Below are 22,519 nucleotides of genomic sequence, written 5' to 3' on the forward strand. Positions count from 1 at the left end.
CTCAGGCTTCATCTTTGCAACATGATGAGGAATACTGAGCACAGAGATGGTGGGGAGATGCAGGCTGGTTGGTAATAGAATTTATACAATTATATATAAGTAGGTCCCCTCCTAGCTGATTTCCTAGAGGTATGCTCTGCTCTGGCCCACTGTTTGAGCTCAGATATATTATAAAAATGTTTCTGTTTGCTTCCTGCTCTGCTGCAGCTGCCCTGCTCAACCTTGAGCAACACCATCACAGGCAGCTCTGTCCAAAGCCTGACATTTACCTACTGCCTCTCCCTGAAGACCCTGCAGAAAGAGTCCTTTAGGATGCTGGGTGTAGAAAAGCAATTTTCCACACCAGTGCCCAAGGCAGTGACTAGACCACTCTCTACCAGAGATTTTTCTCATTGCTCCGGTTAGAACAATAAGAATAAAGAGAGAGAAGCAATGTATTTGGGGTCAGACTCCAGTCTTGCTGCAGATGTGGGCTCTGTGGCTCATAGCAGGCTCTTATCAGCCACTTTTTGTACCTCTGCTCCTGCCTGCTTGGGCTGAAGTCCTTTTTTTTTTTCCCAGCACTGAGCTGCATTGTGGGTTTGTGCAGTCAGCGGTCCTGTGCTGACCTTGCTCTTCAAAAAACCTGTTTATATTAAAATAAAAAGCAGCAAAAGGATGCACAGCCCTTCCCTGTGAAGAGCTGGATTTTTTTGCACAACCCCTCCCATGTTTCCTCTCTCTCCCATGCCTCAGTTTCCCTGTTGATGTGACAGGGCTGTTGGCAGGGTGAGCAGAGCTGAGTTCCAGACTGATTGTGCTTACAAGGGACTTCTGGGGTTTCCTGACCCAAACCCTTCTTTAAGCAGCTTCAATCTCAGATTTAAATCCAAACTCACAGTTTAATCAGGTATCCCCATGTTTCACCAGTCGAAATTGGAATGACTTCAGGGCTAAACAAAAGACCAGAAGATCTTCATGCCCTGTGCCTGAGCACTCTCAGGTTAAAATCTCTCTCCTAATATTTAACCAGATTTCCCCCTAGCTGCAGCTCGCACCTGCTGCTCTTTGTCCCGATTCCTGGCACCAGCAGAAGCAGCTGAGCTCTGTCTCTCCCCCATATTCCCATTCCCAGGCCTGCTGCAGGTTGTCTGTGCGCCGGGAACATCAGCGGCTGGCACTGGGGACGAGTTTCCTGTGAGCACAAGTGCAAAGGGTGGCTGGGCTGGAAGCGGCGGCTGCGGTTTAATTTATTTACAGTCACTTGTTTGGCCACTTCCCTGCCGGACTAAGCTGCATTGAGGGGCCTGAGCTGGGCACAGCTGAGGGGGCTCACAGGCTCAGGGGGATGAGGGGCTGCAGTGCTGGCCCAAGGCCTGAGCTGGGCATGGCTGAGGGGGCTCACAGGGGATGAGGGGCTGCAGTGCTGGCCCAAAGCCTGAGATGGGCACAGCTGAGGGGGCTCACAGGCTCAGGGGGATGAGGGGCTCCAGTGCTGGCCTGAGGTCTGAGCTGGGCATGGCCTAGGGGGCTCACAGGGGATGAGGGGCTGCAGTGCTGGCCTGAGCTGGGCATGGCTGAGGGGGCTCACAGGGAATGAGGGGCTGCAGTGCTGGCCCAAGGCCTGAGATGGGCATGGCTGAGGGGGCTCACAGGGGATGAGGGGCTGCAGTGCTGGCCCAAGGTCTGAGATGGGCATAGCCAAGGGGGCTCACAGGGGATGAGGGGCTGCAGTGCTGGCCCAAAGCCTGAGATGGGCATGGCTGAGGGGGCTCACAGGAGATGAGGGGCTGCAGTGCTGGCCCAAGGTCTGAGATGGGCATAGCCAAGGGGGCTCACAGGGGATGAGGGGCTGCAGTGCTGGCCCAAAGCCTGAGATGGGCATGGCTGAGGGGGCTCACAGGGGATGAGGGGCTGCAGTGCTGGCCCAAGGCCTGAGGTGGGCATGGCTGAGGGGGCTCACAGGAGATGAGGGGCTGCAGTGCTGGCCCAAGGTCTGAGCTGGGCACGGCCAAGGGGGCTCAGAGGGGATGAGGGGCCTCTCCCCGCAGTGCTCAGTGGGATTTGCGCCAGTCCAGAGGATTTAGCTCAGCCCTTCCCACATCGCGTCAAATCCTCTCCTCAGTTTAACCCCTTTGAACAAAATCAGCATGCTCTAAAGCATAGCAATTTCTTTAATTTTTTTTTTTATTATTTAAAGCTCCAGCTTTTGCAGACAGCCCGCAAAGGGACATGACGTGTTTCTGCAGCGACTTCTGCGCCGTCAGGGCTTTTCCTCAGGCAGGAAGTGTCTCCCTGGGCAGGGAGGAGGGAAAGCAGGACAAGGAGGCTCCAGCCTTGGCACAAATCCCAGGCAGCCTTTCTGAGTGCCCTGCACTGACCCTGGCTGCTCCAGTTTCCCGTGGGAGGAGGTGGTTTGTTCCCTAGGAGCTCTGTCTGCCGGCAGGGAAAGTTTTGGAGGGAGCTGTTTTGGGATGGGGGCCTGCTCCTGGTGTGGGGGGACTTTGGGCTGCTGGCGGTGATTGTGGTGCCTCCCCAGCAGCCATGGAGTACGTCAGCACACGGGGAGGCACGAGGGCCGTGGACTTTGAGGGAGCCCTTTTCTCTGGCTATGCACCCGACGGGGGCCTCTTCATGCCCCAGCGCATCCCCTCGCTGGGCAGGGACACCCTGCAAAGCTGGAGCAGCCTCTCCTACCCTGAGCTGGTGAAGGAGCTGTGCTCTCTCTTCATCCCGGCCAAGCAGGTCCCACGGAATGCCCTTGACGGTGAGCTGAATGGGGAGCTGCTCACAGGGATGTGCACAAGGATTTAGGGGTTTGGATGCATCTCCCTGACTTTTCCCCATCCTCTTCACAGCCCCCAGTGCTGCACCATTGCCTGTTCTTTTCTGCAGCCTGCTCTCCTGTGTCACTTTGCTGGAACTAGTGGAAAAGGTGTCCCCTTGTGTATATATAGGGGTGACAGCAACAAGCTGATGTTGTGGTCCTGCTCAGTGCTGGGGTTCCCTCCAGGGCTTTCTGCTGCTTCACGCTTGCCTGGACATCTTTTTTTTTTTAATATTTTTAACACTTATGAGCTATCTTTTCCACCAGAGGGCAGCTCCAACCTCTGTCTCAAGAGCACATTGATACAAAACTGAGGTTTCCTGTATTTTATGTTTTAATACAGTTTTCTGATTGTGTGGCATGTCCCCTGTGATTACTTAGCACAGAGCTATCAAAAACCAATGAGCAGGGCTGGTTCGTTCCTAATAACCACAAATAACTTGTCGGGTATCTGTCACTGCACCAGCAACTGAGAGCCTTTGTCTGTGCAGAAAGGTACCCAGCAGCATAAAGTGCACAGATGTAGGAAACTATGGGTCAGAAAAACACTCATCTAATTTAACAGGCCATTTAACCATTTTCCCTCTAGAGCTGATCGACAGGGCCTTCAGCAGATTCAGACACAAGAATGTCGTGCATCTGTCCAGGCTGAAAGATGGGCTGAACGTTTTGGAGCTCTGGCATGGTGTTACATATGCATTTAAGGACCTGTCCTTGTCCTGCACAGGACAGTTTTTACAGTATTTCTTGGAGAAAAAGAAGAAGCATGTCAATATTCTGGTGGGTGAGTACCTTGGAGGTAAGGTTCTTGGGCAGGCCTCTACCTTGAGAGCCATCATCCTACAGCCCTCCCCAAAGATGCCCCAGGATGGTATTGCCTCACAGTCTCCAGCAATGCCAAGGTGGCTGCTCTGGCCAAAAACATCTCATGGAGCATCCCTGCATCTTTTTGTTAAAGTGTGGTGATGTGGGTTGGATTGATGCAGCGACTTTTTGCTTTTCTTGGTGCTTCCTCATTTTGGAACAGGGACTTCAGGGGACACGGGGAGCTCGGCCATTGAGAGTGTCAGAGGGCAGAAGAATGTGGACATCTTTGTTCTGCTGCCCAAGGGGCTCTGCACCCAGATACAGGAACTTCAGATGACCACTGTCATTGAAGACAACGTCCACGTCTTTGCTGGTTGGCACTGCTGTTTGGACTGTCTGCTTTATGACCCTGCTGTCTCAAAACCTTGACCCTAAAAGTCTGAGGGGGCTGCTCAGTGGGATTTGCAGCTTTAGCAGCTGCAGCCAGCTGGACCATTGCTATCGCCATGCCCAGACACCTGGCTAACAGGAGACAACGTCCCCAGTTAGACAACCAAGCAGTTTAAGTCTTCCTTTTCTCCTGACCATAGACCAGAGTTGCCTCCATGCAGGTGATTGGTGTTTGGCTGAACTTAAATTCAGCACCATTTTTTGTCACTAAAAGGATTTGGAGCCCCCTTCCCTCTGTCCTCTTGCCTTTGTGGGTGATCCACCCCCTATCACCATGCTGTCCCTATGGATTGGCACCACTGCTGGGTGCTTGAGCTCCCATGGACTCCTCTGCTCAGCCAGATGTCACCTTGGCGTCTCACAAGGTGATGCAGCATTTGCCTTCCTGTCAGGTTTATATTTGGTAGAAGCAAGAGCTGAGAGTGCTGTGTCTGCAGGAACCACCTGACATCCACAGGGTGCCACTCAGGCCGTGGTTCACACAGCTCCCAGGGCAGACGGGCAACTCGGGACACTCCTGGCCACAGCAAACCCCAGGGCTTGAGACCAACCCTATTTCTGAGCAGAAATACCTCGTGCCTGATGCACTGCTGCTGGCAGATCTAATCTTTCCTTTCTCCTTTTGACAGCTCATGGGAACAGCGATGAAATCGATGAGCCGATCAAGGAACTGTTTGCTGATGTCGATTTTGCTGGAAAATACAACCTGATGAGCTTGAATTCAGTCAATTGGTCCAGAATTATGGTGCAGATTGCTCACTACTTCTATGCCTACTTTCAGTGCACCCCATCCCTGGATATGAACCCGCTGCCAATGGTGGAAATTGTTGTGCCAACAGGAGGAGGAGGAAATATCACAGGTAAAGGGAAAAAAAGATGGGTTAGATAAGACAGAGAGAATGCTGTGATCTATGGACCAAAAGCACTTTGCAGATACTGGGTATTGCTATTTATTAAAACACCCACTCTCTGGTAGGATTTCTTCAGAACCACTTATATTTTATTACTCATGTATGGTTATTACTCAATTTAGGTGTCACGGATGATTTGCAAGGTGCAGAAAAACCCAAACCACTCTTTGATGATGACTGTAACTATCTTGAGGATGGGCACATTAGGAGAGGACAGAATGTGTTTGATGCAGAAAAGAGGGAAAATATTGTGGCTCTGATGTCTTAAGTGAGACATTAACAGAGGTGTGGAGTCCTGCCTGGTCCTCTCTGGTTTGCATGGTAATGCATGGTCAGGAGAACCACTCTTAATTGCATAATCTGGCCTCCTAAATGAGAGTCTTTGATTACTTCAGTCCCAAAATAGGTGTAGAACTGAAAGCAATAAAGGATTTTACATATTCACTGCTCTTCCAGGCTTCCCATCAGAGAGGCAAAACCCCCAAATCTTCATCTCTCCTGCTTGCCTGAACTCTGAGTCCCTTGCCTATCCACCAGCAAAAGTGGAGATGAGCAAGGGTCTGTTTTCAATGGCAGGTCGAGCATTGCATCCCTGGCGTTTATAATCTGTGCTCTACCAAACAACTGAAGTTAGATATCTTGGAGTCCACTAGGGAATATCATTCGTGTCTCCTTCTGAACTAGATGTTCAATCAATTTGTATGATGATTTATTTGCTAAATCTCCTTCGAATGTTTCTTTATCTAGCATCCATGCATTTTTTTTTCACTTTTTTTCCCTAGCTGGCTGTATTGCCCAGAAAATGGGTCTCCCAATTCGACTTGTTACAGTGGTGAACAGCAATGACATCATTCATAGGACTGTTCAAAATGGAGATTTCTCACTTGCAGAGAGTGTGAAGGCTACATTAGCATCAGCCATGGATATCCAGGTATGTAGTGAACTGGTCAAAATGCAAACCCAGAAAATATTGCTGGGGTTTTTTTTTAATCTTGTACTCTGTTCTACCTGTAAAATTCTGCCACTTGATGATGCATTAGGAGGTGAGACTCATATTGACCATTTCTGCTACAGACTGCTGAGCTGAGATAGATCAAACACCTCCCTCACTTTTCAGGGCTTGACTTTCTGATCTTCATTTTTGAGTGCTGGGTTTCTGGGGATTTGCTCTGTGCAAGCTTAGCAAGACAGGGACATTTCCACAACATGTGAAAACTAGAGAACTAAAAATGCCACCATGTCTCAAAGATTATGTTGATCCTTCTGAAAAGCTCCACAAAGAGCAAGAGGAGACACTAGGAAGGAGGTAGAGAAGTCCAGGATAAATGCTTCATTCATGGCCGCCTTCAGCTTGCTCAGAGCAAAACAAGTCCCAGCAGGCAGGGAAAGGCCTCAGAAAGAAAAGTCACGGAGGTACAGAAAGCAAACACCTGGGAGCACATACCTCTCCTTTCATTCCCACCCTGGGATACCCAGGGACTGGATCTGCTTCCAAACAAGTGATCAAAGTGGGAAACCCTTGGTTTGTATCTCTGTGGCCTTAAGCTACCTGGATTTTCCAAAAGCTGTTCAAACACACTGGGAGGACCTGGGAGTCTGGAGGGACTGCCCTGCTTTGCAGTCACTAAGTCCCTATGCCTTTGTCATCAGTCTGCTCTGCAGCTTGGCTTTTCTCCTGAGCCAGGAAACTTGGGCTCCTCAGAGCTCCAAGGGCAACAGGACTCCTCTCTCAGCCCATCTCCCTTCAGTAGTACTGCTCAGCAAGTGTCAGACTTTGGGATCTTGGGGGCAGAGAATCAGGTGAGGAGATTTCCTGAGATTCCTGTGGAACTAGATGAGTGAATCTCTCTGCACATCCCTCTCCTTGGCTGCACAGGACATCATTGTACAACTCACATCTGAAGCATCCATGCAAATATTTCTGTAGCTAAAGAGAATATTTGTTCTAGAGGGGAATTCAGGAGGTCTCTGGTTGGGACTGGTTTAAAGGAGGTTGAGCCTTGAGGTCAGGTGGGATTGCTCAGGACTTTGTCCATTGGGTGTTGGAGACCTTCAAAGATGGAGAGTGCACAGCCTCTTTAGGTTGCTGCTTGTGCAAACTGAGGTAAAACAGAAAACTTTCCTGGTAGATGTTGCCTGAAGAGTTCAAGGTGAAGCAGAAAGTCTGGTGTGGATGAGCCTTGTAAGGAACAATCCCAGGACAATCCCAGCAAAGGCTGTGTCTTTGCAGCCAAGCAGGGGCAATTCTCTGTCCCTGAGGTCAGAAGGAACCACACAGCTCATATCCACACTCTGAAATATTTTCCCCAGCATGACCTGCTTTCCAAAGTGGCCCCCACATTCTCCTGGAGAGCTCTGGTGGTGTGGGACAGAAGCAAAAGCCTCACTTAGATGGTAAGGCTGGTACTTACATCAGTGCCCTGACCCAGTTCAACTTCCTGGTGTCAATATAGTGTTCTGGAATGGAAACCATAAGGCTGGTGGGAATGAGGGGTGAAGGGGAAATGTGGGAAGGATGTGGGAACAGCAGAAGGAAGGACAGGAGAAAGGGTGTCAGGAGCACAGTGTTGGAGGCACCTCCAGAAGCAGGTCATGGAAGTCCAGGCATGCTGACCTGTATCTTTTTAGGACAGCCTAAAACAGAGGGCAAAGGGCAGGCTACACCCAGACTAGACTGGATTAGAGGCTGGGAGGCTCTGGGAGATGATGGTGGGAAGATGAAGAACAAAACTGGGGCCATAAGACACCCAGATAAGGACACAGAAGGGTGAGTAAGTCCTGATGACTTGACAAGGTAGGACTGGATGGAGTGACAAAAGGTCGCAGGTGCTGTCAGCTGCTAAAGGTTATGATGAGTTTATCCAAACCCAGCACTGGAACCCAGGAGGTGAGAAGAGGACTCTGTAAGTTGGTACCCCTTGTCCTGTCTGTCCCTACAAGGTATCTCGGCCAAACCACCTGGATGAATATTTCTTGGCGCTTGTAAATGTGTAGGAATGAGGCAGGGCAGAGGAATTGGTTTGGGACCCTCCTGTACGGTCTTGCACAGAGTTCTCCTGCAGTGTTGCAATGCTGATTGCCACACAGCCATATAGGCCAGTCGAGCCCTATATGTGCCCTATAAGTTCATGGAGATTATCTGCCAGCCCTGCAGCGAGCTGGGTGTCTCATTAAGTCACGCAGGAGCTGGATGACTCACAGCAGCATCTGCAACACTGAGTAAACAGCTGGATATTTCTGGTTCTCCAATACACAGTGTGTTATTAGCCTGGGCTCCTCACAGCGATGGTACAGATGTGGTCACACTGTTGATTCATCAGCCATCCCTTCATTTTCTGTTTTAATCTGATGGTCACTGTCAGACTGCTCTGACAGGTCAGAGTTCAAAAGACATTGTGTTCCCAAAGATTGTCTTGGGATGTAGGTGAGCAAAGGGAAGACAAAAAGCCCACCCTGGCTTCCACCAAGAAAAACCCAGCGGTAGGACCTCAGCCCTAATGAGACATCAGAGAATCCACAGGGATGCTTCCCCTCTTGTTTGAATTTCCTCACCTACTGCCCTGTTACCCCAGGAGCCTTACAATGTGGAGAGGATCCTCTGGCTGCTCTCGGGCTCTGACAGCCGCCTGATAAAAACTCTGATGGAGCAATTCAACATCTCAAAAAGGCTGAAGCTGCCAGAGGATTTGCACAGAAAGGTGAGTTCCTCACCCACACAACACTGTGCCTATGTGTGTATAAGGAGATTATTGCTACCAGAGATTTCCAATTCATTTTCAGAATAAAAAAAAATCATAGTGGGAAATATGCAACCAAAAATTGAAGCGTGAGACCAGAACAGAAGTTTTGTATCAATGTGCATGCATGGAGATACTAAACCACTCTTTTTTTTTTTTTTTTTTTTTTTTTTTAAATAATGTTCTTTCTTCTTCACAAAACTAACTTAAAAATTGCTTGCAGTTACTTAGGTAGCATATGAAATTGGCCCATCCTTGGCCATGCACTGAGGTATTGTTCAATGGATGCTGGTACAAATTGGGTGTTTGGGAATGGGTCTGCTGAGTTTGGTGCCTTTCAGTCTTGCTGTGACAGCAAAGTGGAACACAAACACAAAGCAGATAGAGATATAAGAGAAAACCAAAGATTTGAGTTGTGAGAGGGCCTTTTCCTGTCCAATTTCTGATGTTCTCTCCCTCACAGAGCAGCCTTTGCCCAGTGCCCACTCCTGCGTGTGCTGCAGAAAGATAAATACTAAACAATTTTATTATTAAAAGCAAAAAGAGCTGTTACACTGAGGTGGATTTTACAACTCCCTCAGAGCATGGAATTAGCAGTGCAGAGTTGAGGAGCTGAGTCCTGGCTCCTGCTCACCCACACTTGCAGCACCTGTGGGTGGAAACCCCTTGCCCACACTCCATCCCTGTGTTTTTTTTTCCAGCAGTGCCTCATTCCCTAGCTGCAGCAGCAACCCCTTTTCCTTCAGTCTCTGGGAGAACCCATCCTCCAGCCTCCCTATTTCCACCTGCTTTGCTGAGTGCCTGTGGCACAAACCCAGCTGGGAATGCCTTGGGTGGTGGTGCCCTGTGCAAAGCTCCCTGTTTCCTCACAGCTCTCCGAGACCCTGGGATCGTGCTCAGCCTCTGACCAGGACATTGTGGGAGCCATGTGGCGCTGCTGGGAGGAGAATCAGTACCTGCTGTGCCCCCACTCTGCCGTGGCTGCTCACTACCACTACTCACAGCCACACAGGTAGGGAGAGCCATGGTCAGGAGCATTAGGGACTGGAGCATCACTATCCCCTTGTTCCTGCAGTATCTCCAGCTCCCAGCTTGCTTACACCATAAGTTTTCTTTGCTTGTCTTTCCAGCATCCCCCGGTGTTGCTTGGCTCCAGCCTCTGCAGCCAAATTTCAGGATGCCCTTCTCCGAGCTGGCCTGGTTCCCCAGATCCCCCCTGAAATCACTGCCCTGACAGCAATGGAGACCAGGTCCACTCCCCTGGAGCGGGGACAGGACTGGGCACAGGTGCTGAGAGGCCAGATTGAAGCTGTCACACAGCAGTGGGGGGCACAGGGGGGTCAGTGTGCACCCCAGAGCAGGGGGGGATCACTGAGCAGGTAGTCACACAGACCTGACTACTGGGCACAGCTGGACAATGCCTCCCAGAGCTCATTCCCCGCTCCCAGAAAAGCCCTGTCTTATGCTGGAAGTCTCCATGCAATCATTAATTTGCAAGAATGCACTTCTTTGTTGAATTACATGAACTATCTCATAGCATTTTCAGTAAAGAGCTGAAGTATATGGACAATTTCATAACACATTCATCAAAGAGCACTTCAATTGTATCCCCTTTTCCCTAATAAATCATAAAAACTGATTGAAACCGAGCAAACCTGGCTGTTTCATCATTACTGGCTGTTCCAGAAAGCTGCCTAAGCACTACCCTCAGCTGCCTGCTTCTTGAGCATTATCCAGTGATTCTGGCGCTGTGCTGGGATGCTCAGCCCAGCAATCCCAACAACACCCAAGATGCTCAGTAGGAAACACATGCAAGAGTGGAGCAGATCCACTTTACCAATCCCTGTAATTTAAGCAGTGCCAGGGATTGTTCCCAGGCATTGAAACTTGCTCTGTGATAGTGTTAAATAGCAGATGTTTTCCCTGGACAAGCTTATCTTAAAGAGCTACTTTCCAGTGCTGTATCTCACAGCTTTTGGTCCTAGTCCTGCTTCAGACTCTTCCCAGGTAACTTCCACTGTAGCAAGTAGGAAATGGGAAATTCCCTTTATCTTCTGCCTGAAACTTCAGGTCTTTTAATACCACATTCTCATCATATACATATAAATATATAAATACCTTGTGTGGGAGCTGCCTCCACAAGTCATGCATCTGGCAGTAATCTCTTGTACCTAAAAAAGGGGGAAGAAAAATAGGAATAATTATACCAGGGGGGAAAAATCCCCCTCTGCCATCAAAAAAATTCCCCCTTTGACATCAAAGGAAGTCCTGTAATGGGAAGATTAATTTGAAGGTTTAGTGGCATTTAAGAGGGTAAAAGTAGATTCTGTGAAGTGATTCAGCTTGGGATGTTGCAGAAGGTGCGGGAAGAGTGGGAAGCTTGGCCTGGGCTGCAAGCTGCCTTGCTGGCACTCAGGCAACCTTTTCCTTGACTCCCTCCAGCACAGCTGGCCCTGTGCCACCTCCTTCCATCCCACCGAAACCCTGCAGGAGAGGAGGGACCTGTGCCTCCTCCAGGGTGGGGGCTGAGGCTGCCCCATCCCAATTAACGGGGATAAGGGAAACAGCTTAGCTGAGAATGATGTGAAAACCACAGCACTTGGATGTTTTTGATGCAAACAACTCTACTTGCATGGATTGAGCAGCTGGGAGGTGGGGTCCAGGAATATGTTTCATGAGGCCATCATTCACCCTTCTTTAAGAACCAAACCAGCAAAATACCCCTTTTTTAAGCAACAGCTCCATCCTCACAAATAACCCTTCCCCAAAGGATGGCTTTGCAGTGGGGGTGGTGTAGGACATATCTGGGGGTGGAAATAAGAAACTTCCTGATCCCATTTGACCCCCACTATCAGCTTCCCTTTTCATTGATGCAGACGTTATGCTCATTGGACCCCACTGCCCTTAACAGCTGCCTCCCCAAATCTTGTGGTTCTCAGCCAGGGACAGCTGCCCAGCTGCAATTTAGTCCTTAATCATAGCTTAAGACACCTTGTGAGAGAGGAGAGGCCTGAAATTGCACCCAGTTCTGCACCCAAGTGAGAGGTTGGAAAGACCCCAGTCCCTCACTGGGGAGCACTGTGAAGGATGGGGTGAGTGGGGCTGGACTTGCAGCCCGCCAAAATCCTGGTGTGTTTTGCAAGCAGAAAGCATGACAAACACATTCCATGCTCCCATCCCAGTGCCCTCAAGCAGTAGGATGAGTAAAGGATCCAGCCTCATTGCAGGGTGAAAAGGAGTTTAATTCTCAGCTCTCCCTGAGGATACCCTTATGGGGTGAGGATGCTATGTCTCCCCTAGCCCAAATCAGATATTTTTTTGGGGCAGGACAGTATGAAACTCTGTCTGCAATCTCTGGAGCAGAAGAACAGCAGGAAAAGCTTGTTCCATGCCTGGAGCCAAGGCAGAGGGAGCACAGACAAACTCCCACAGAGGACAATGCACAGCCATGTGTGCCAGCCCAGTGCCTGGGATGTGGGAATGACCTGTGCTGTGTCCCACCACCTGCTAAGGGACCATGGCATCCCTAGCCACTCTCACACCAGGAGCTCCCACTCTGTCCCAAAACTGGTGCTTGGGGCTCTGCTCATTCATCCTTGGGTCTCTGGCTGAGAGGGAAGGTCAGCCTGGTTTGATGGAAAGGTGGAAAACAGAGGGAGGAAAGCCACACAAAAAGTGACACCTCTTCACCCAACACTGATGGGTGGCTGCAGGCTCTGGCAGCTTCACATGTTGCTGGGGTTAATGATATTTTAGCCCTGTACCTTCCAGATCACAAACCCAGGACAGGCTTGACAAATAATCAATGTCATATATCAATTGCTCTTGTTTTTCTCCAGCAAAAATTCCAGTTTCAGGTCCCTGACCCCAAGCATGTCCAACACATGATCCAGGAGATAGTGATGGCCACAGACTGGTAACCATACTCCATGGGGACACTGTATTCCCCCTCTGAGGGACATGGCTGGGACATGTTCCCAATTCCTACCTCAAGGAGAAAGTAATGTCTTGAGATGTGCTGAGATAGGGGAATAGGGTCATGGCTCAGCTGGAGTTTCTACTCAATAACTCACATGTATCAAAGCAACTTGCTGTCCTGAGCCAAACTCTCTTGTAGTTGATGCGTCCCACAAGGGATTGGTGTGGTTTGGGATCTGCTGGACTACATGTGGGGTCTACCCTCTAAGCCATCTGCCTCTGTGCCCCATGGGGACTTCATCCACCAGCAGAGCCATGCTGTGGTTCATCACTGCAATCATTAATAGTGCCATTAAGAGAGCTGTTCACTAAAGGGGGACATGGGATAACTGGCTGATTGCTGCTCTGACTGAGATAGAATTGTGAGGAACATAAAATCCTGAAGGAGCCGTGGGTGAGGATGCTCTTTCCCATGAGTAGAGCAGTCCAACCTTTCCCTGTGCTTTGTCACAATGTCCATCCCCATCTCCCAGCTGGTGGCCACACAAGGAATTGATCTTTGGGCACTTACTCCACAGACTGGGCTGTCACGTCCTTCTGCTCCATTTATGAGCTGGGAGGAGCCCACAACGTGGTGAATTATAAGCCAATGCTTTAAAACAGTGTTCTGAAGGTTTGGGAGCTGAATTATTATTTATAATGCCCTGGAGGCCCCATGTAATTTATGGACAGGTATGAAGACAGGTAGGCGCTCAGACATGGGGATGAGCCCGGTGTAAATGCTGAGATAGAAAGATAGATAGATGGATGGATGAAGATAAGCTTCTTGGCCAAGAGAGCTGGAGATTGAAAAACTGGAGATGGAGAAGGCTGCTCTTATACACCTCTGCTCTCCTAGGGTGATACCTACTATCCCACTACTCTCACTCTGTAAAATGTCATCCCAAATGTGGTTCAAATAATATGTTTACTCCTATTTTTTTGAATTTATCCAAAGTGTAAGGAAAAAAAAGTAAAAAGGAATTGCTTTGTTGTTGCAATTTGCTGCTAGGCATTCCTATGTGCTAATGATAAGTATTAATTAAATAGCTTTCTGTTGTCTTTTAAATGCAGTTCTTTCAGGCTGTAATTAAAAACAGACACCCAGCCCTTTCTGTCTGCATAGGAAGAGGCAGGTAGGCCTCTGGAGCTCGGCACTTCTTTCCTTGTAACAGGAGAGAAGTGGAAAATGAGGCAAAACCAGTTTCCATTGAAAACTCGCCACCCTATGCATGTCCTTCACAGAGAAGGCAACCAGCTCAAGGAAATTAAAGGAATGTGACTTCCAAGATCCAAGCCCTGCAATCAAAGTAAGTTTATTTGCCCTTAAGATCTTTCAGCTTCATACATTTTAAACGCAGAGGAGATCACTTTGTTTGATCTCTGAGCTACACAGGCTGCTGAACATCCCTCCGTTGCATTCATCATGCCCAGAAGAAACTTTTTGCCTTATGAACATTTTGATTTGAGTAGCTGGAGATAGGATTCCACCCTTCTCACTTGTTTCTTGCTTTCCCCAGTTTTTTTCACTCTTGCAGTGAAAAACCAGGGACTGCTGTAAATCCCCATCCCTGCTCCTCTGGCCAGTATTAATCTCCCACTTCAGGGTATGCTGCTCAGGGAAACTGGAGCTCCCACCAGCCCTGCTGCCCTCTCCCTTTTGCAGCTTAAAATAGACTAAAACCCTTCAGAAATGCAAATAAAATGTCAGATGCTCACATGATGGAAAGCAACCACCAAATAAAATTTCCCATTTGCCCACAACATTGAATGGCACTTAAGCACAATTTTTTTCTGCCCTTAAAGGTACCTGGGCTTCACTTATCTGAAATGCAGTTGTTAATCAATAAATACATGGAAAGACAATGGCTATCTGCTGTGCAGCTTGTGAGAATGGTGGAGGAAGATGCAGCTCACTCAGAGGATACCTTGGCCAGAAATGGCCCATGAGAAAAAAGTTCAATAACTGTATATACATTTTTTTTTGTGAATGGAAATATTTAATTATGCATTTGAGTAATTTATAACCTGAGATGTATAGAATTTGTGTAATAAATATACAGAGAATATAAGACAGACACATGATCCTCAATTTGGGGCAGTGCAGCACTTTGGTCACCCAGGATGATGCTCCTGTGCCTTGATAACTCCTCACACAGTTCATAAAACAGCCACAGCCCCTTTGGGGTCCTATCAACCCAAGCCTCAATCTGCTGTGGGTTCTTCTGTCTCCCTCAGCCCCATGGCTGTGTCTGTGTTGTGATTTTGATGCAGCTGGATGGGTGTCCACAGGGATTTGGGAACACAAGAAGGGGTCTGGGACACTCTGGAGGTTCCTTCCCTGGTGAGGGGAGCATGGGGCTGGGAGCTTCTTTGGGGCTATTGGTGGCAGCAGCAACAAAAGTGGCTCAGAAGGAAATTTTTTCTCAATTATTTTCATTTTAGAAATGAGAAAAGGGGAGAAAAGGAATGGAAAATGCAGGGAAAAAAAAGAGAAAGTAAGCATTCAGAAAATAAATACTTAATTAAAAAGGAGTTTGAACTGAATCAAAAGATTTTTTTTCTTTTCAGCAAACTTGAGCTTCTTTTGAGCAGAAACTGGGAAAACAAAAAGAGCCTTAAAAAGGTATTTTAAAGGCAAAATTACTCACTTTTTGTTCAAATTGTTAAAAATATTTTTCTGTTTTAAAAAGAAGAAAATGTAGAAATTTTGCAAATTCTAGGAATATTTAAATCACCATATCACAAAAAGAGAAGGTGTTATGGGGGAGATGAAAAGCAGAACAAGAGGGCTGGAAAAGAGAGCAGCCAGCAGCTGCCCTGTGTGGCTCTGTCCTTGCCCTGACACCCCTGAGATCACCCCGAGCACTTTAAGATCACGAGATACTGAGAACAAAGAGTTTGTGTTCTCTTTTTTGCTCTGTAGTTTTCCTGCATTTTCAGGCTCCCAAAGCTGGTTCAGCACTTTTAGGGCAGGTTAGAAACCAATTCTTAAAGAAAGCAGAGCAGAAAATTGCATATAATGTGGCTGCAGGAGGGTGATGCTTTCAGAAAAATAAGAAAGCTAATGATTCCTGGACAACAAATAAATTTAAAAATTTAAAATTGGTATTTCATGCAATTCCTCACTATTCATCTCATTGCTCTTGCCTCGGGACTCCTCAAGCAGAGCATCACAGGAATTTGCAGAACTTTTTTCTCATGAACTGAAACAAAAGTGTTGATGCTGCAGTAAAAGAAGTGGGAAGGGGAGAATGGGCTTTATTTTGGTATCTGACGTAGGGAATGGAGCAGGACTCATTGTGCCAAGTCCTGGGCTGACACAGGAAAAGGAAGATGAAATATTTTAACATTGAAGTTTGCAATCAGACCTTAAACAACAAGTTTTGAGGATGGGGTCTTTCTGTCACTGACTTTCTGTGCGATCCAGGGAAAGGTTGAGGTGAGGAGCAGGGGGACCCTCCTGCAGCTCCCCCAGCCTGGTCACTGCCACCTGGGGTCCCACACTGCCTGGCTGCTGCCACCTCCTCACCCTGAGCTGGATGCCCTGCAGCTCCACTTGGTCCCTACCTGCCCAGCAAAGCAGCAGCACCCTGGGAACTCCTCGCTTCCGCTCCTCCGGGATGCTTGTGGGGATTAGCCAAGCTATGCTCCCTAAACCCATCACATGTGTTTCAATAGTTTTAATTGTTGCCTTTAAGATAATTACAGGCTGGAGAGCACGGACAGGAAGAGCCCTGTGGATTTGCACCGGGGCTCGGGAGCACCGTTGTGTATGGAATGGGATATCTGCCACTTGGAAGGGCTTTTCCTGCTTGGGAGAGTGGTTTGCATGCCACAAGCAGGGAAGGCCACAGATCCCCACTTCCCATGGCTGGAACAACTGGAACAAGGTGTCCCCCTGCCCCCCACTCTACCTGCCCTGGGGAAAGAATCCCCCAGCACCTGGCTCAGCAATTACTGACCCCTGCTCATTTAAGCTGCAGCTTCCTCCTCCTTCCCATATCTGTCCAGAAGGCAGTGAGGACCTGAAGTGAGCAGGATGTTGAAAATCAGGCTCACAGTGGGGCAGGGAGAATCCAGGGCCCACCTTGCTTAGAGATGAGCAGCAGCAGCCAGCCCCAGCACACTCCTTGGCTCATGTTTGGGTTTTTTGTATAGTATGGTTTGCCCTGGTCCTCTGCTGACTGCCCAGCCTTCATCACTGGGGAAAACACTTTCCTGATTTTAAAGAGATATATTACCTGTCCCTTCCATAGCCTGGAGTAATTCAATATTGAGTGAGAGGATTGCAGTCACTGCTTTTCCTCTGTTTGCACCTTTCTTGCAATTGTTTTGTTGGAGCTCCCTGCTGGAGAGCAGGGCAGGCAGCTCTCAGGAACAACACAACTTCCTGGATGCTGCCTCACCACAGAAGAGCTGGGGCAGCACTGAGTACCCTTCTTGGGGTACAGACCTTCCCCTGAGTTCACCACACAGCACAGGATTTCTCCTGAGATCTTCTCCAGCCTGTTGTGCCACCACAAAACCCAGCAAGAAGTTCCTGCCTTTGCATTTGCGGTAAAGTTTTTATCACTGATGCTTTTAAAAATGAAAACATGATTTCACCTACATCCAAGAGTTTGCTCCAGTGCAGCCCCCTGGTTGCAGGATGTCTCATGGCTGGTGTGGATCCGGAGGATCTGGCTGGCTGCTCCCAGACATTGAAACCTGCAGTTATGGAGGGGTGATGTGGGGCCTGGTACACCTGGGATTTGTTTTAGCATTCAATCCATAGAAATTCATTTAATACCGCTTCCCCTAAATTGCTGCTCTTCTTCCACCCAAACTCCTAAAATGGAAATAACCATGTCAGGGAAAAAATTTGGAACAACTCAAATATTAAAATGCAGTGAAGGTGAACTGGCTCCTTGTGGAGGGGACGGGGATGGGCCCAATCTCTGCTGCCAAGGTGAGTTTTGGGGACCTGTTCAGACCTACATCTGCTGGCAGGGGATTAGAAGTCAAACCCACCTGAAATCCAGAACTAAGCATCCTGAGGGGCTCCTCGAGGATGGGATATTCCCCTCCATGAGCTGCCGACTTTGCCCCAACAATCCTTCATATCCCATCCCTCTTCTCCCTCTCCCCTTTTCCCTTCCCTTCCCCTGTGATGTGACGCATTGGCAGAGGAATAAAATAATCAGCTATTGCTTTATTACTTTTTCCACCCCTGCTTCCCTCACGGGCAACTGTATTTCGGCAAATGTTTTTAATATTTGCTAATAAAAGCAGCTCCAGTAATGACATGCTCCCTCCCCAAGACAAAATTACCGGGACTGGCGTTATCTAACAAACTCATTTTGGCACAAGCGCGTCTGCGTTCGAGCCATTTCTGCCCATTCACAGGATTATCAGCCATCTCTGCAGCCAGCCCCAGCCCTCCTCTCTCATTCCTAGTTAATTGGTGTGAAATTGGAGCAAGTTCTCAGGTGATAATGTGTTTGCATTTACTGCTTCACTGAACCACCCTAGCCACTCAATCCCAGCTTCATTAAAGCCTCAATCTCAGCTTTTGCTCCTGGCTGTGAGCTTCAAACCCTATTTCCTGCGTGGCAGACATACAGCCTAACACATGTCAGGAAGACAGCTTGAGCAGAGCTGCTGGGAACAAGCACAGCTACTGCCCGGGCGCCGCTCCGGGAAAATCACGTTCGCGGTGGGAAAGATGCTTGGAGTCCCCACGATGGCTTCACGCTGCGTTGGTTGGCTCCCTGCTCTGGAAAAAGGCATATTTTGTACCCTTTAATTATACTTGATTAATGAATTAATTTTAATTTTTTTTTTTCTGCAGTACTTTGAAGATAAAAACCCCTTCGTCTGAATTCTGTGATTAGTATTTAAAGACTCAAGTGGAATATTTGTAGGCAGAAAAACCTAACCGAGGAATGCCTGTGTTCAAGCATTCAATAGGGCCTATTCACAGGATAGATTCCAGGGTTATTATTAGCAATAAGGTTATCTTTGGCATAATCTTTTTATGCACAACATGCTATTGGATTCCACCCTCCCTTTTTGCTCAGGCCCTGGGGCAGAAGGTAGAGAAACCAGAGCTGGTTCAAGCCTTGCAAGTGTTTTTCACGCAAGTGGAGCTGAAGCCTGGCAAAGCCTGCCATGGTTATATTTAGGACAAACCATAAGATTTTTTTGGTGCAAGATGCACGCCCCAGAATGCTTCTGCATGGAGTGTGCTGCTCTTGGGTATTTCCAGCCCTGTAGAGGACCTGCTGCACATTGGGGACATGTGTGACACCCTGTGGGGGGTGACCATTCAGCCTGAATGGAGAGGGATGGGTTGGGCTGGTCCTATGGAGGCAGCTCCGAGCATCCCCAGGGAAGGAGAGATTTCACAGGTCTGGACACAGCTCTGGGCTCGGACAAGTCTGGACACAGCTGGGGAGAGAAGCCCTGCCAGCCACACCACTGGGTGAATGTCTCTTGGGGAGCAGAGCTGGCTGTCTGCTGGGTTGGATGTTCCCAGGGGTCCCACCTGCCCCAGCCGGGAGGGCTGACACGGTGGGGCTGCAGGATCCCAGCAATGGCTTGATCTGGGCATGAAAGGAGACAGCAGCTGTCCCCTGCCTGCCTCTTAATTTGGTGGTATTTCTAGCTCTCATAAAGCTAAAATGTAGGAGGTGTTTTGTAGTTGTTGGTGGTGCTTTTTGGTGTTTTGTTGTGTTTTTTTCAATGGGTGGTGGGTGTGATTTTTCAAACGCGTTCCCTTCGGCACGTCTGTGCCAGCAGCGTTGGTGAGAGCCCCAGGATGCTCTGCTCAGGAACACCTTCCTTTGAAACTTGTGTCTCCCCAAACCCACCACTGAGCACTGGGGGTGGGAGGAGATGAGGCCACCTTTGGCTGTGGTCCTTCACCCTGAACAGCTCAGCTGCTGCACAGGGTCCCCAAATCACCCCAAAACCAGCGCCAAAAATTGATCAGGGCTGCTCCTCCACGGCCAGGCTCCCCAGCCTGGATGCAAGCAGAGCCAAAACACATAGAGGCACATTAAAGGATGGCTGGTGTGGCTTTGAAACAGCGCGGCAATCCCCTGTAGCCTAGTTTTTAGAGAAAGTATTTTGTAGCTGGTTTTTCTCTTTGTGACTAAACGTGGTTATTAGGCCCCAAGTGCATCATTAAACCTGTTATTAAAAGTAAACATGTTAAGAAGAATACACTGCTGTGAAGCAAGCTCATCCAGGGCACTGGACTCTCTGGAAAAGCCATTAACATTTGAATTTAAAGTGAACCTAGTTAAGAACATATTGGACTAATTCAGGGCCTTAGAGCTATTAAAATGACTGTCATTAAAAATAAATATGTTAGGCAGAATATGTTGCATAATTAAAACTATTACAGTGTTTACTCTGTTTTTTATGCCTCTAGTTTAAGAGGTTATTTGTATGTATATAAAATATGTGTTTTTTATATTTATACATACATGGTAGTATGTCTAACTGCATGTATTTGGTTATCTATTGTCTTAAAATGACTCTGTAGGATAAATTTGACTTCCTTGTTGCAGGATGAGACAGAACCCCAGTGGGATGAAGCCTTGATTAAAACCATGGGGGAATAATAAATAAGTCTTGGCTATATGTTACTGTTGTGGCCACAGTCCAGTGGCTGTTGAGTTCAGTGGGAATCTTTCCTTGACTTTGCTGTGCTGGGTCAGACCTCAGGAATGTGTCTCTTGCTTTGATGGTTTTGCTACTCGTAGGTCAGCCTGGAAAATCAGCAAATCAGCAGCTTTGCTTTCCACGGGCCATTCCCAGGCTGAGCTGCACCAGGTTCTCATTTCCCTGGTCCCCTGCAGCTCAGGTGTCCCTGGGGAGGTGGCAGGGTGGGACCATCTCCCTGTCACAGGGTTCTTCCCCCGGGGGCCTTGCTGTGTGGGAAAAGGTGCTCCCAGGGGAGAGTTTGTCCCAGCAGTTTTGGACATGAGCAGTGACCTCTGCCTTGCCAGTGCCTGAGAGCAGTGGCACCTCCTGCCACGGTCCTGGTGTAACAGAGATCCAATCCATATAATGCATATAAATGTATTACAGATTCAGAGAATAGTCTGGGTTGGAAAGGACCTTCCAAAGCCCAAACTATCCTGCATCTTCAACTAGACCAGGGTGCTCAGACCTCTGCCCAACCTGACCTGAATCACACAGATGGGACATCCACCACCTCTCTGGGCATCCCGTGCCAGTGCATCACCACTCTCCTTGTAAAAAAACTCTCTTCCTCATTATATCTTATATCTGGTCTGGAACTCAAGCAGGGACCATTGCACTAAATGCAATTTCCTCCCAGGGACTTGTATGGGAGCTGAGGCTTTTCATTTTAATTCTTAATTAAATTAAAAATTTATTCTGGGAGGGTTCATTAAAAAAAAAAAAAGTCTAAGCGCTCACCATACCAGCCAAGGGCAGTTTTCCAGTAATTCCTCTGGGAGTCCCAGTAGCTGCAGCACCCCACAGGATCAGAGGTGGTAGGACCACACGTTAGGGTGGAAAAAGCTGTACTAAGGAATTGCATGGGATGGGTGATGTCCCCTGAAGAGCATCCTGTTGGGGGGTTTCACTCTGTTCACTAATTACAGTGAAGGGGATAAGAAGTTAATTAAACCCTGCTGGTGGCAGCGCCCAGCACCTTCCCCTCCAGCTCTTCTCCCGGAGTGCTTGGGGTCTGCATTTCCAGTAGCCACAGGGCCACCCTGGTGTCCGTGGGGGTCTCGGGCTGCCCAGCCCAGCCCAGCCCCGTGGGTCACCTGCGGGGATGTCCCACCTGCACAGCCCTGTGAGGTGCTTCCCTGGGGGAGATCAGCACCGGCCCCGGCTCCCGAGGAGATGTCAGCAGATGGCACTATTTCTTCTGCGATGGGAGCTGGTTCCCAGCACGGCTCTGAGCTGGACCAGGGGAAGCTCAGGGCAGGGCGCTTCGCACAGCCCCATCAGCGCTGCCCTGGCATCTTCAGGGGATGCAGAACTCCCAGGATCCCTCCCCATGGAGACCTGTCCTCCTGGAGGTTCATTCCCATCGGGTTCGGTGCCCGGCAGTGACTCAGTGATCACCACTAAACCACCACACTGCTTGTTTCGTATCGACTCTTTTTTTTTTAGAATTGAAAATCGGTGTTTGCTGCTGACTCTCCAGGTGGAAAGGGAGGAGAAGAGAGTTTTTGTGCCCTTCTCTGCTCCCCTTCACCTACACCCCGCTCCAGGTGCTACTGCTGTGACCAATGTCCCCAGATGCTGCCAGCTGGAGAGATGCCCACAGCTGGGGATTTCATCCGGATGAGTCCCAAGGGGGATGGCAGCATCCTGATCGGCCCTATCAGCGTCTAATATCGGCTGTAAACCCCCTTGCCCAGCTCACACCGGGGGTCACAGGACCTTGGGGCTGCTGTCTTCTGCCCCATCCTTGATTTCACCAGCACCAGGGCTGCTCTGTGGCTCCCGGCTGTGCCTGTGCTGCAGCAGTGGCCAGCCGGGGGTCATTTTCCACCACACCGAATTAAACTTCATCTCCGAGAGGTGCTACCCAGCACAACTGAATATTTAAATAATAAAACGAAACCGTGCTGGTGGGAGTACAGCTGCTATTACACTTATTAGTTAATTGTGGCGGTGTTTCAGAGCCCTAGGCATGCACCTGGACCCCTCGTGCTAGGTGCTGTACAAACAGGACGGAGGAGAAGACTTTGGCGTTTAAAGGCACTGAGTCATTCCTTCGCCCTCTCATCTGAAACCTCAGCTTTGTGTAAAACCTTTAGGATTTTGTTTAATGGGCGCAGCTAATGGTGAGGTAATCAGGGAGCCTTTCGACA

The 22,519-nt window shown here is 48.8% G+C and overlaps 1 protein-coding gene across 1 annotated transcript; it reads left to right on the forward strand.

Moving 5' to 3' along the window:
* Positions 1–2,218: 2,218 nt before the first annotated feature.
* THNSL2 (threonine synthase like 2) lies at positions 2,219–10,360 on the forward strand. The gene is made up of 8 exons (XM_033061334.1): positions 2,219–2,746; positions 3,396–3,590; positions 3,834–3,986; positions 4,693–4,923; positions 5,757–5,905; positions 8,547–8,672; positions 9,584–9,723; positions 9,842–10,360. Exons 1-8 carry the CDS (start codon positions 2,524–2,526, stop codon positions 10,092–10,094), a joined length of 1,470 nt encoding a protein of 489 aa, XP_032917225.1. The 5' UTR covers positions 2,219–2,523; the 3' UTR covers positions 10,095–10,360.
* Positions 10,361–22,519: the final 12,159 nt, after the last annotated feature.

This window comes from Catharus ustulatus, chromosome 5, assembly GCF_009819885.2.
Source record: "Catharus ustulatus isolate bCatUst1 chromosome 5, bCatUst1.pri.v2, whole genome shotgun sequence".
Classification (NCBI taxonomy): Eukaryota; Metazoa; Chordata; class Aves; order Passeriformes; family Turdidae; genus Catharus; species Catharus ustulatus.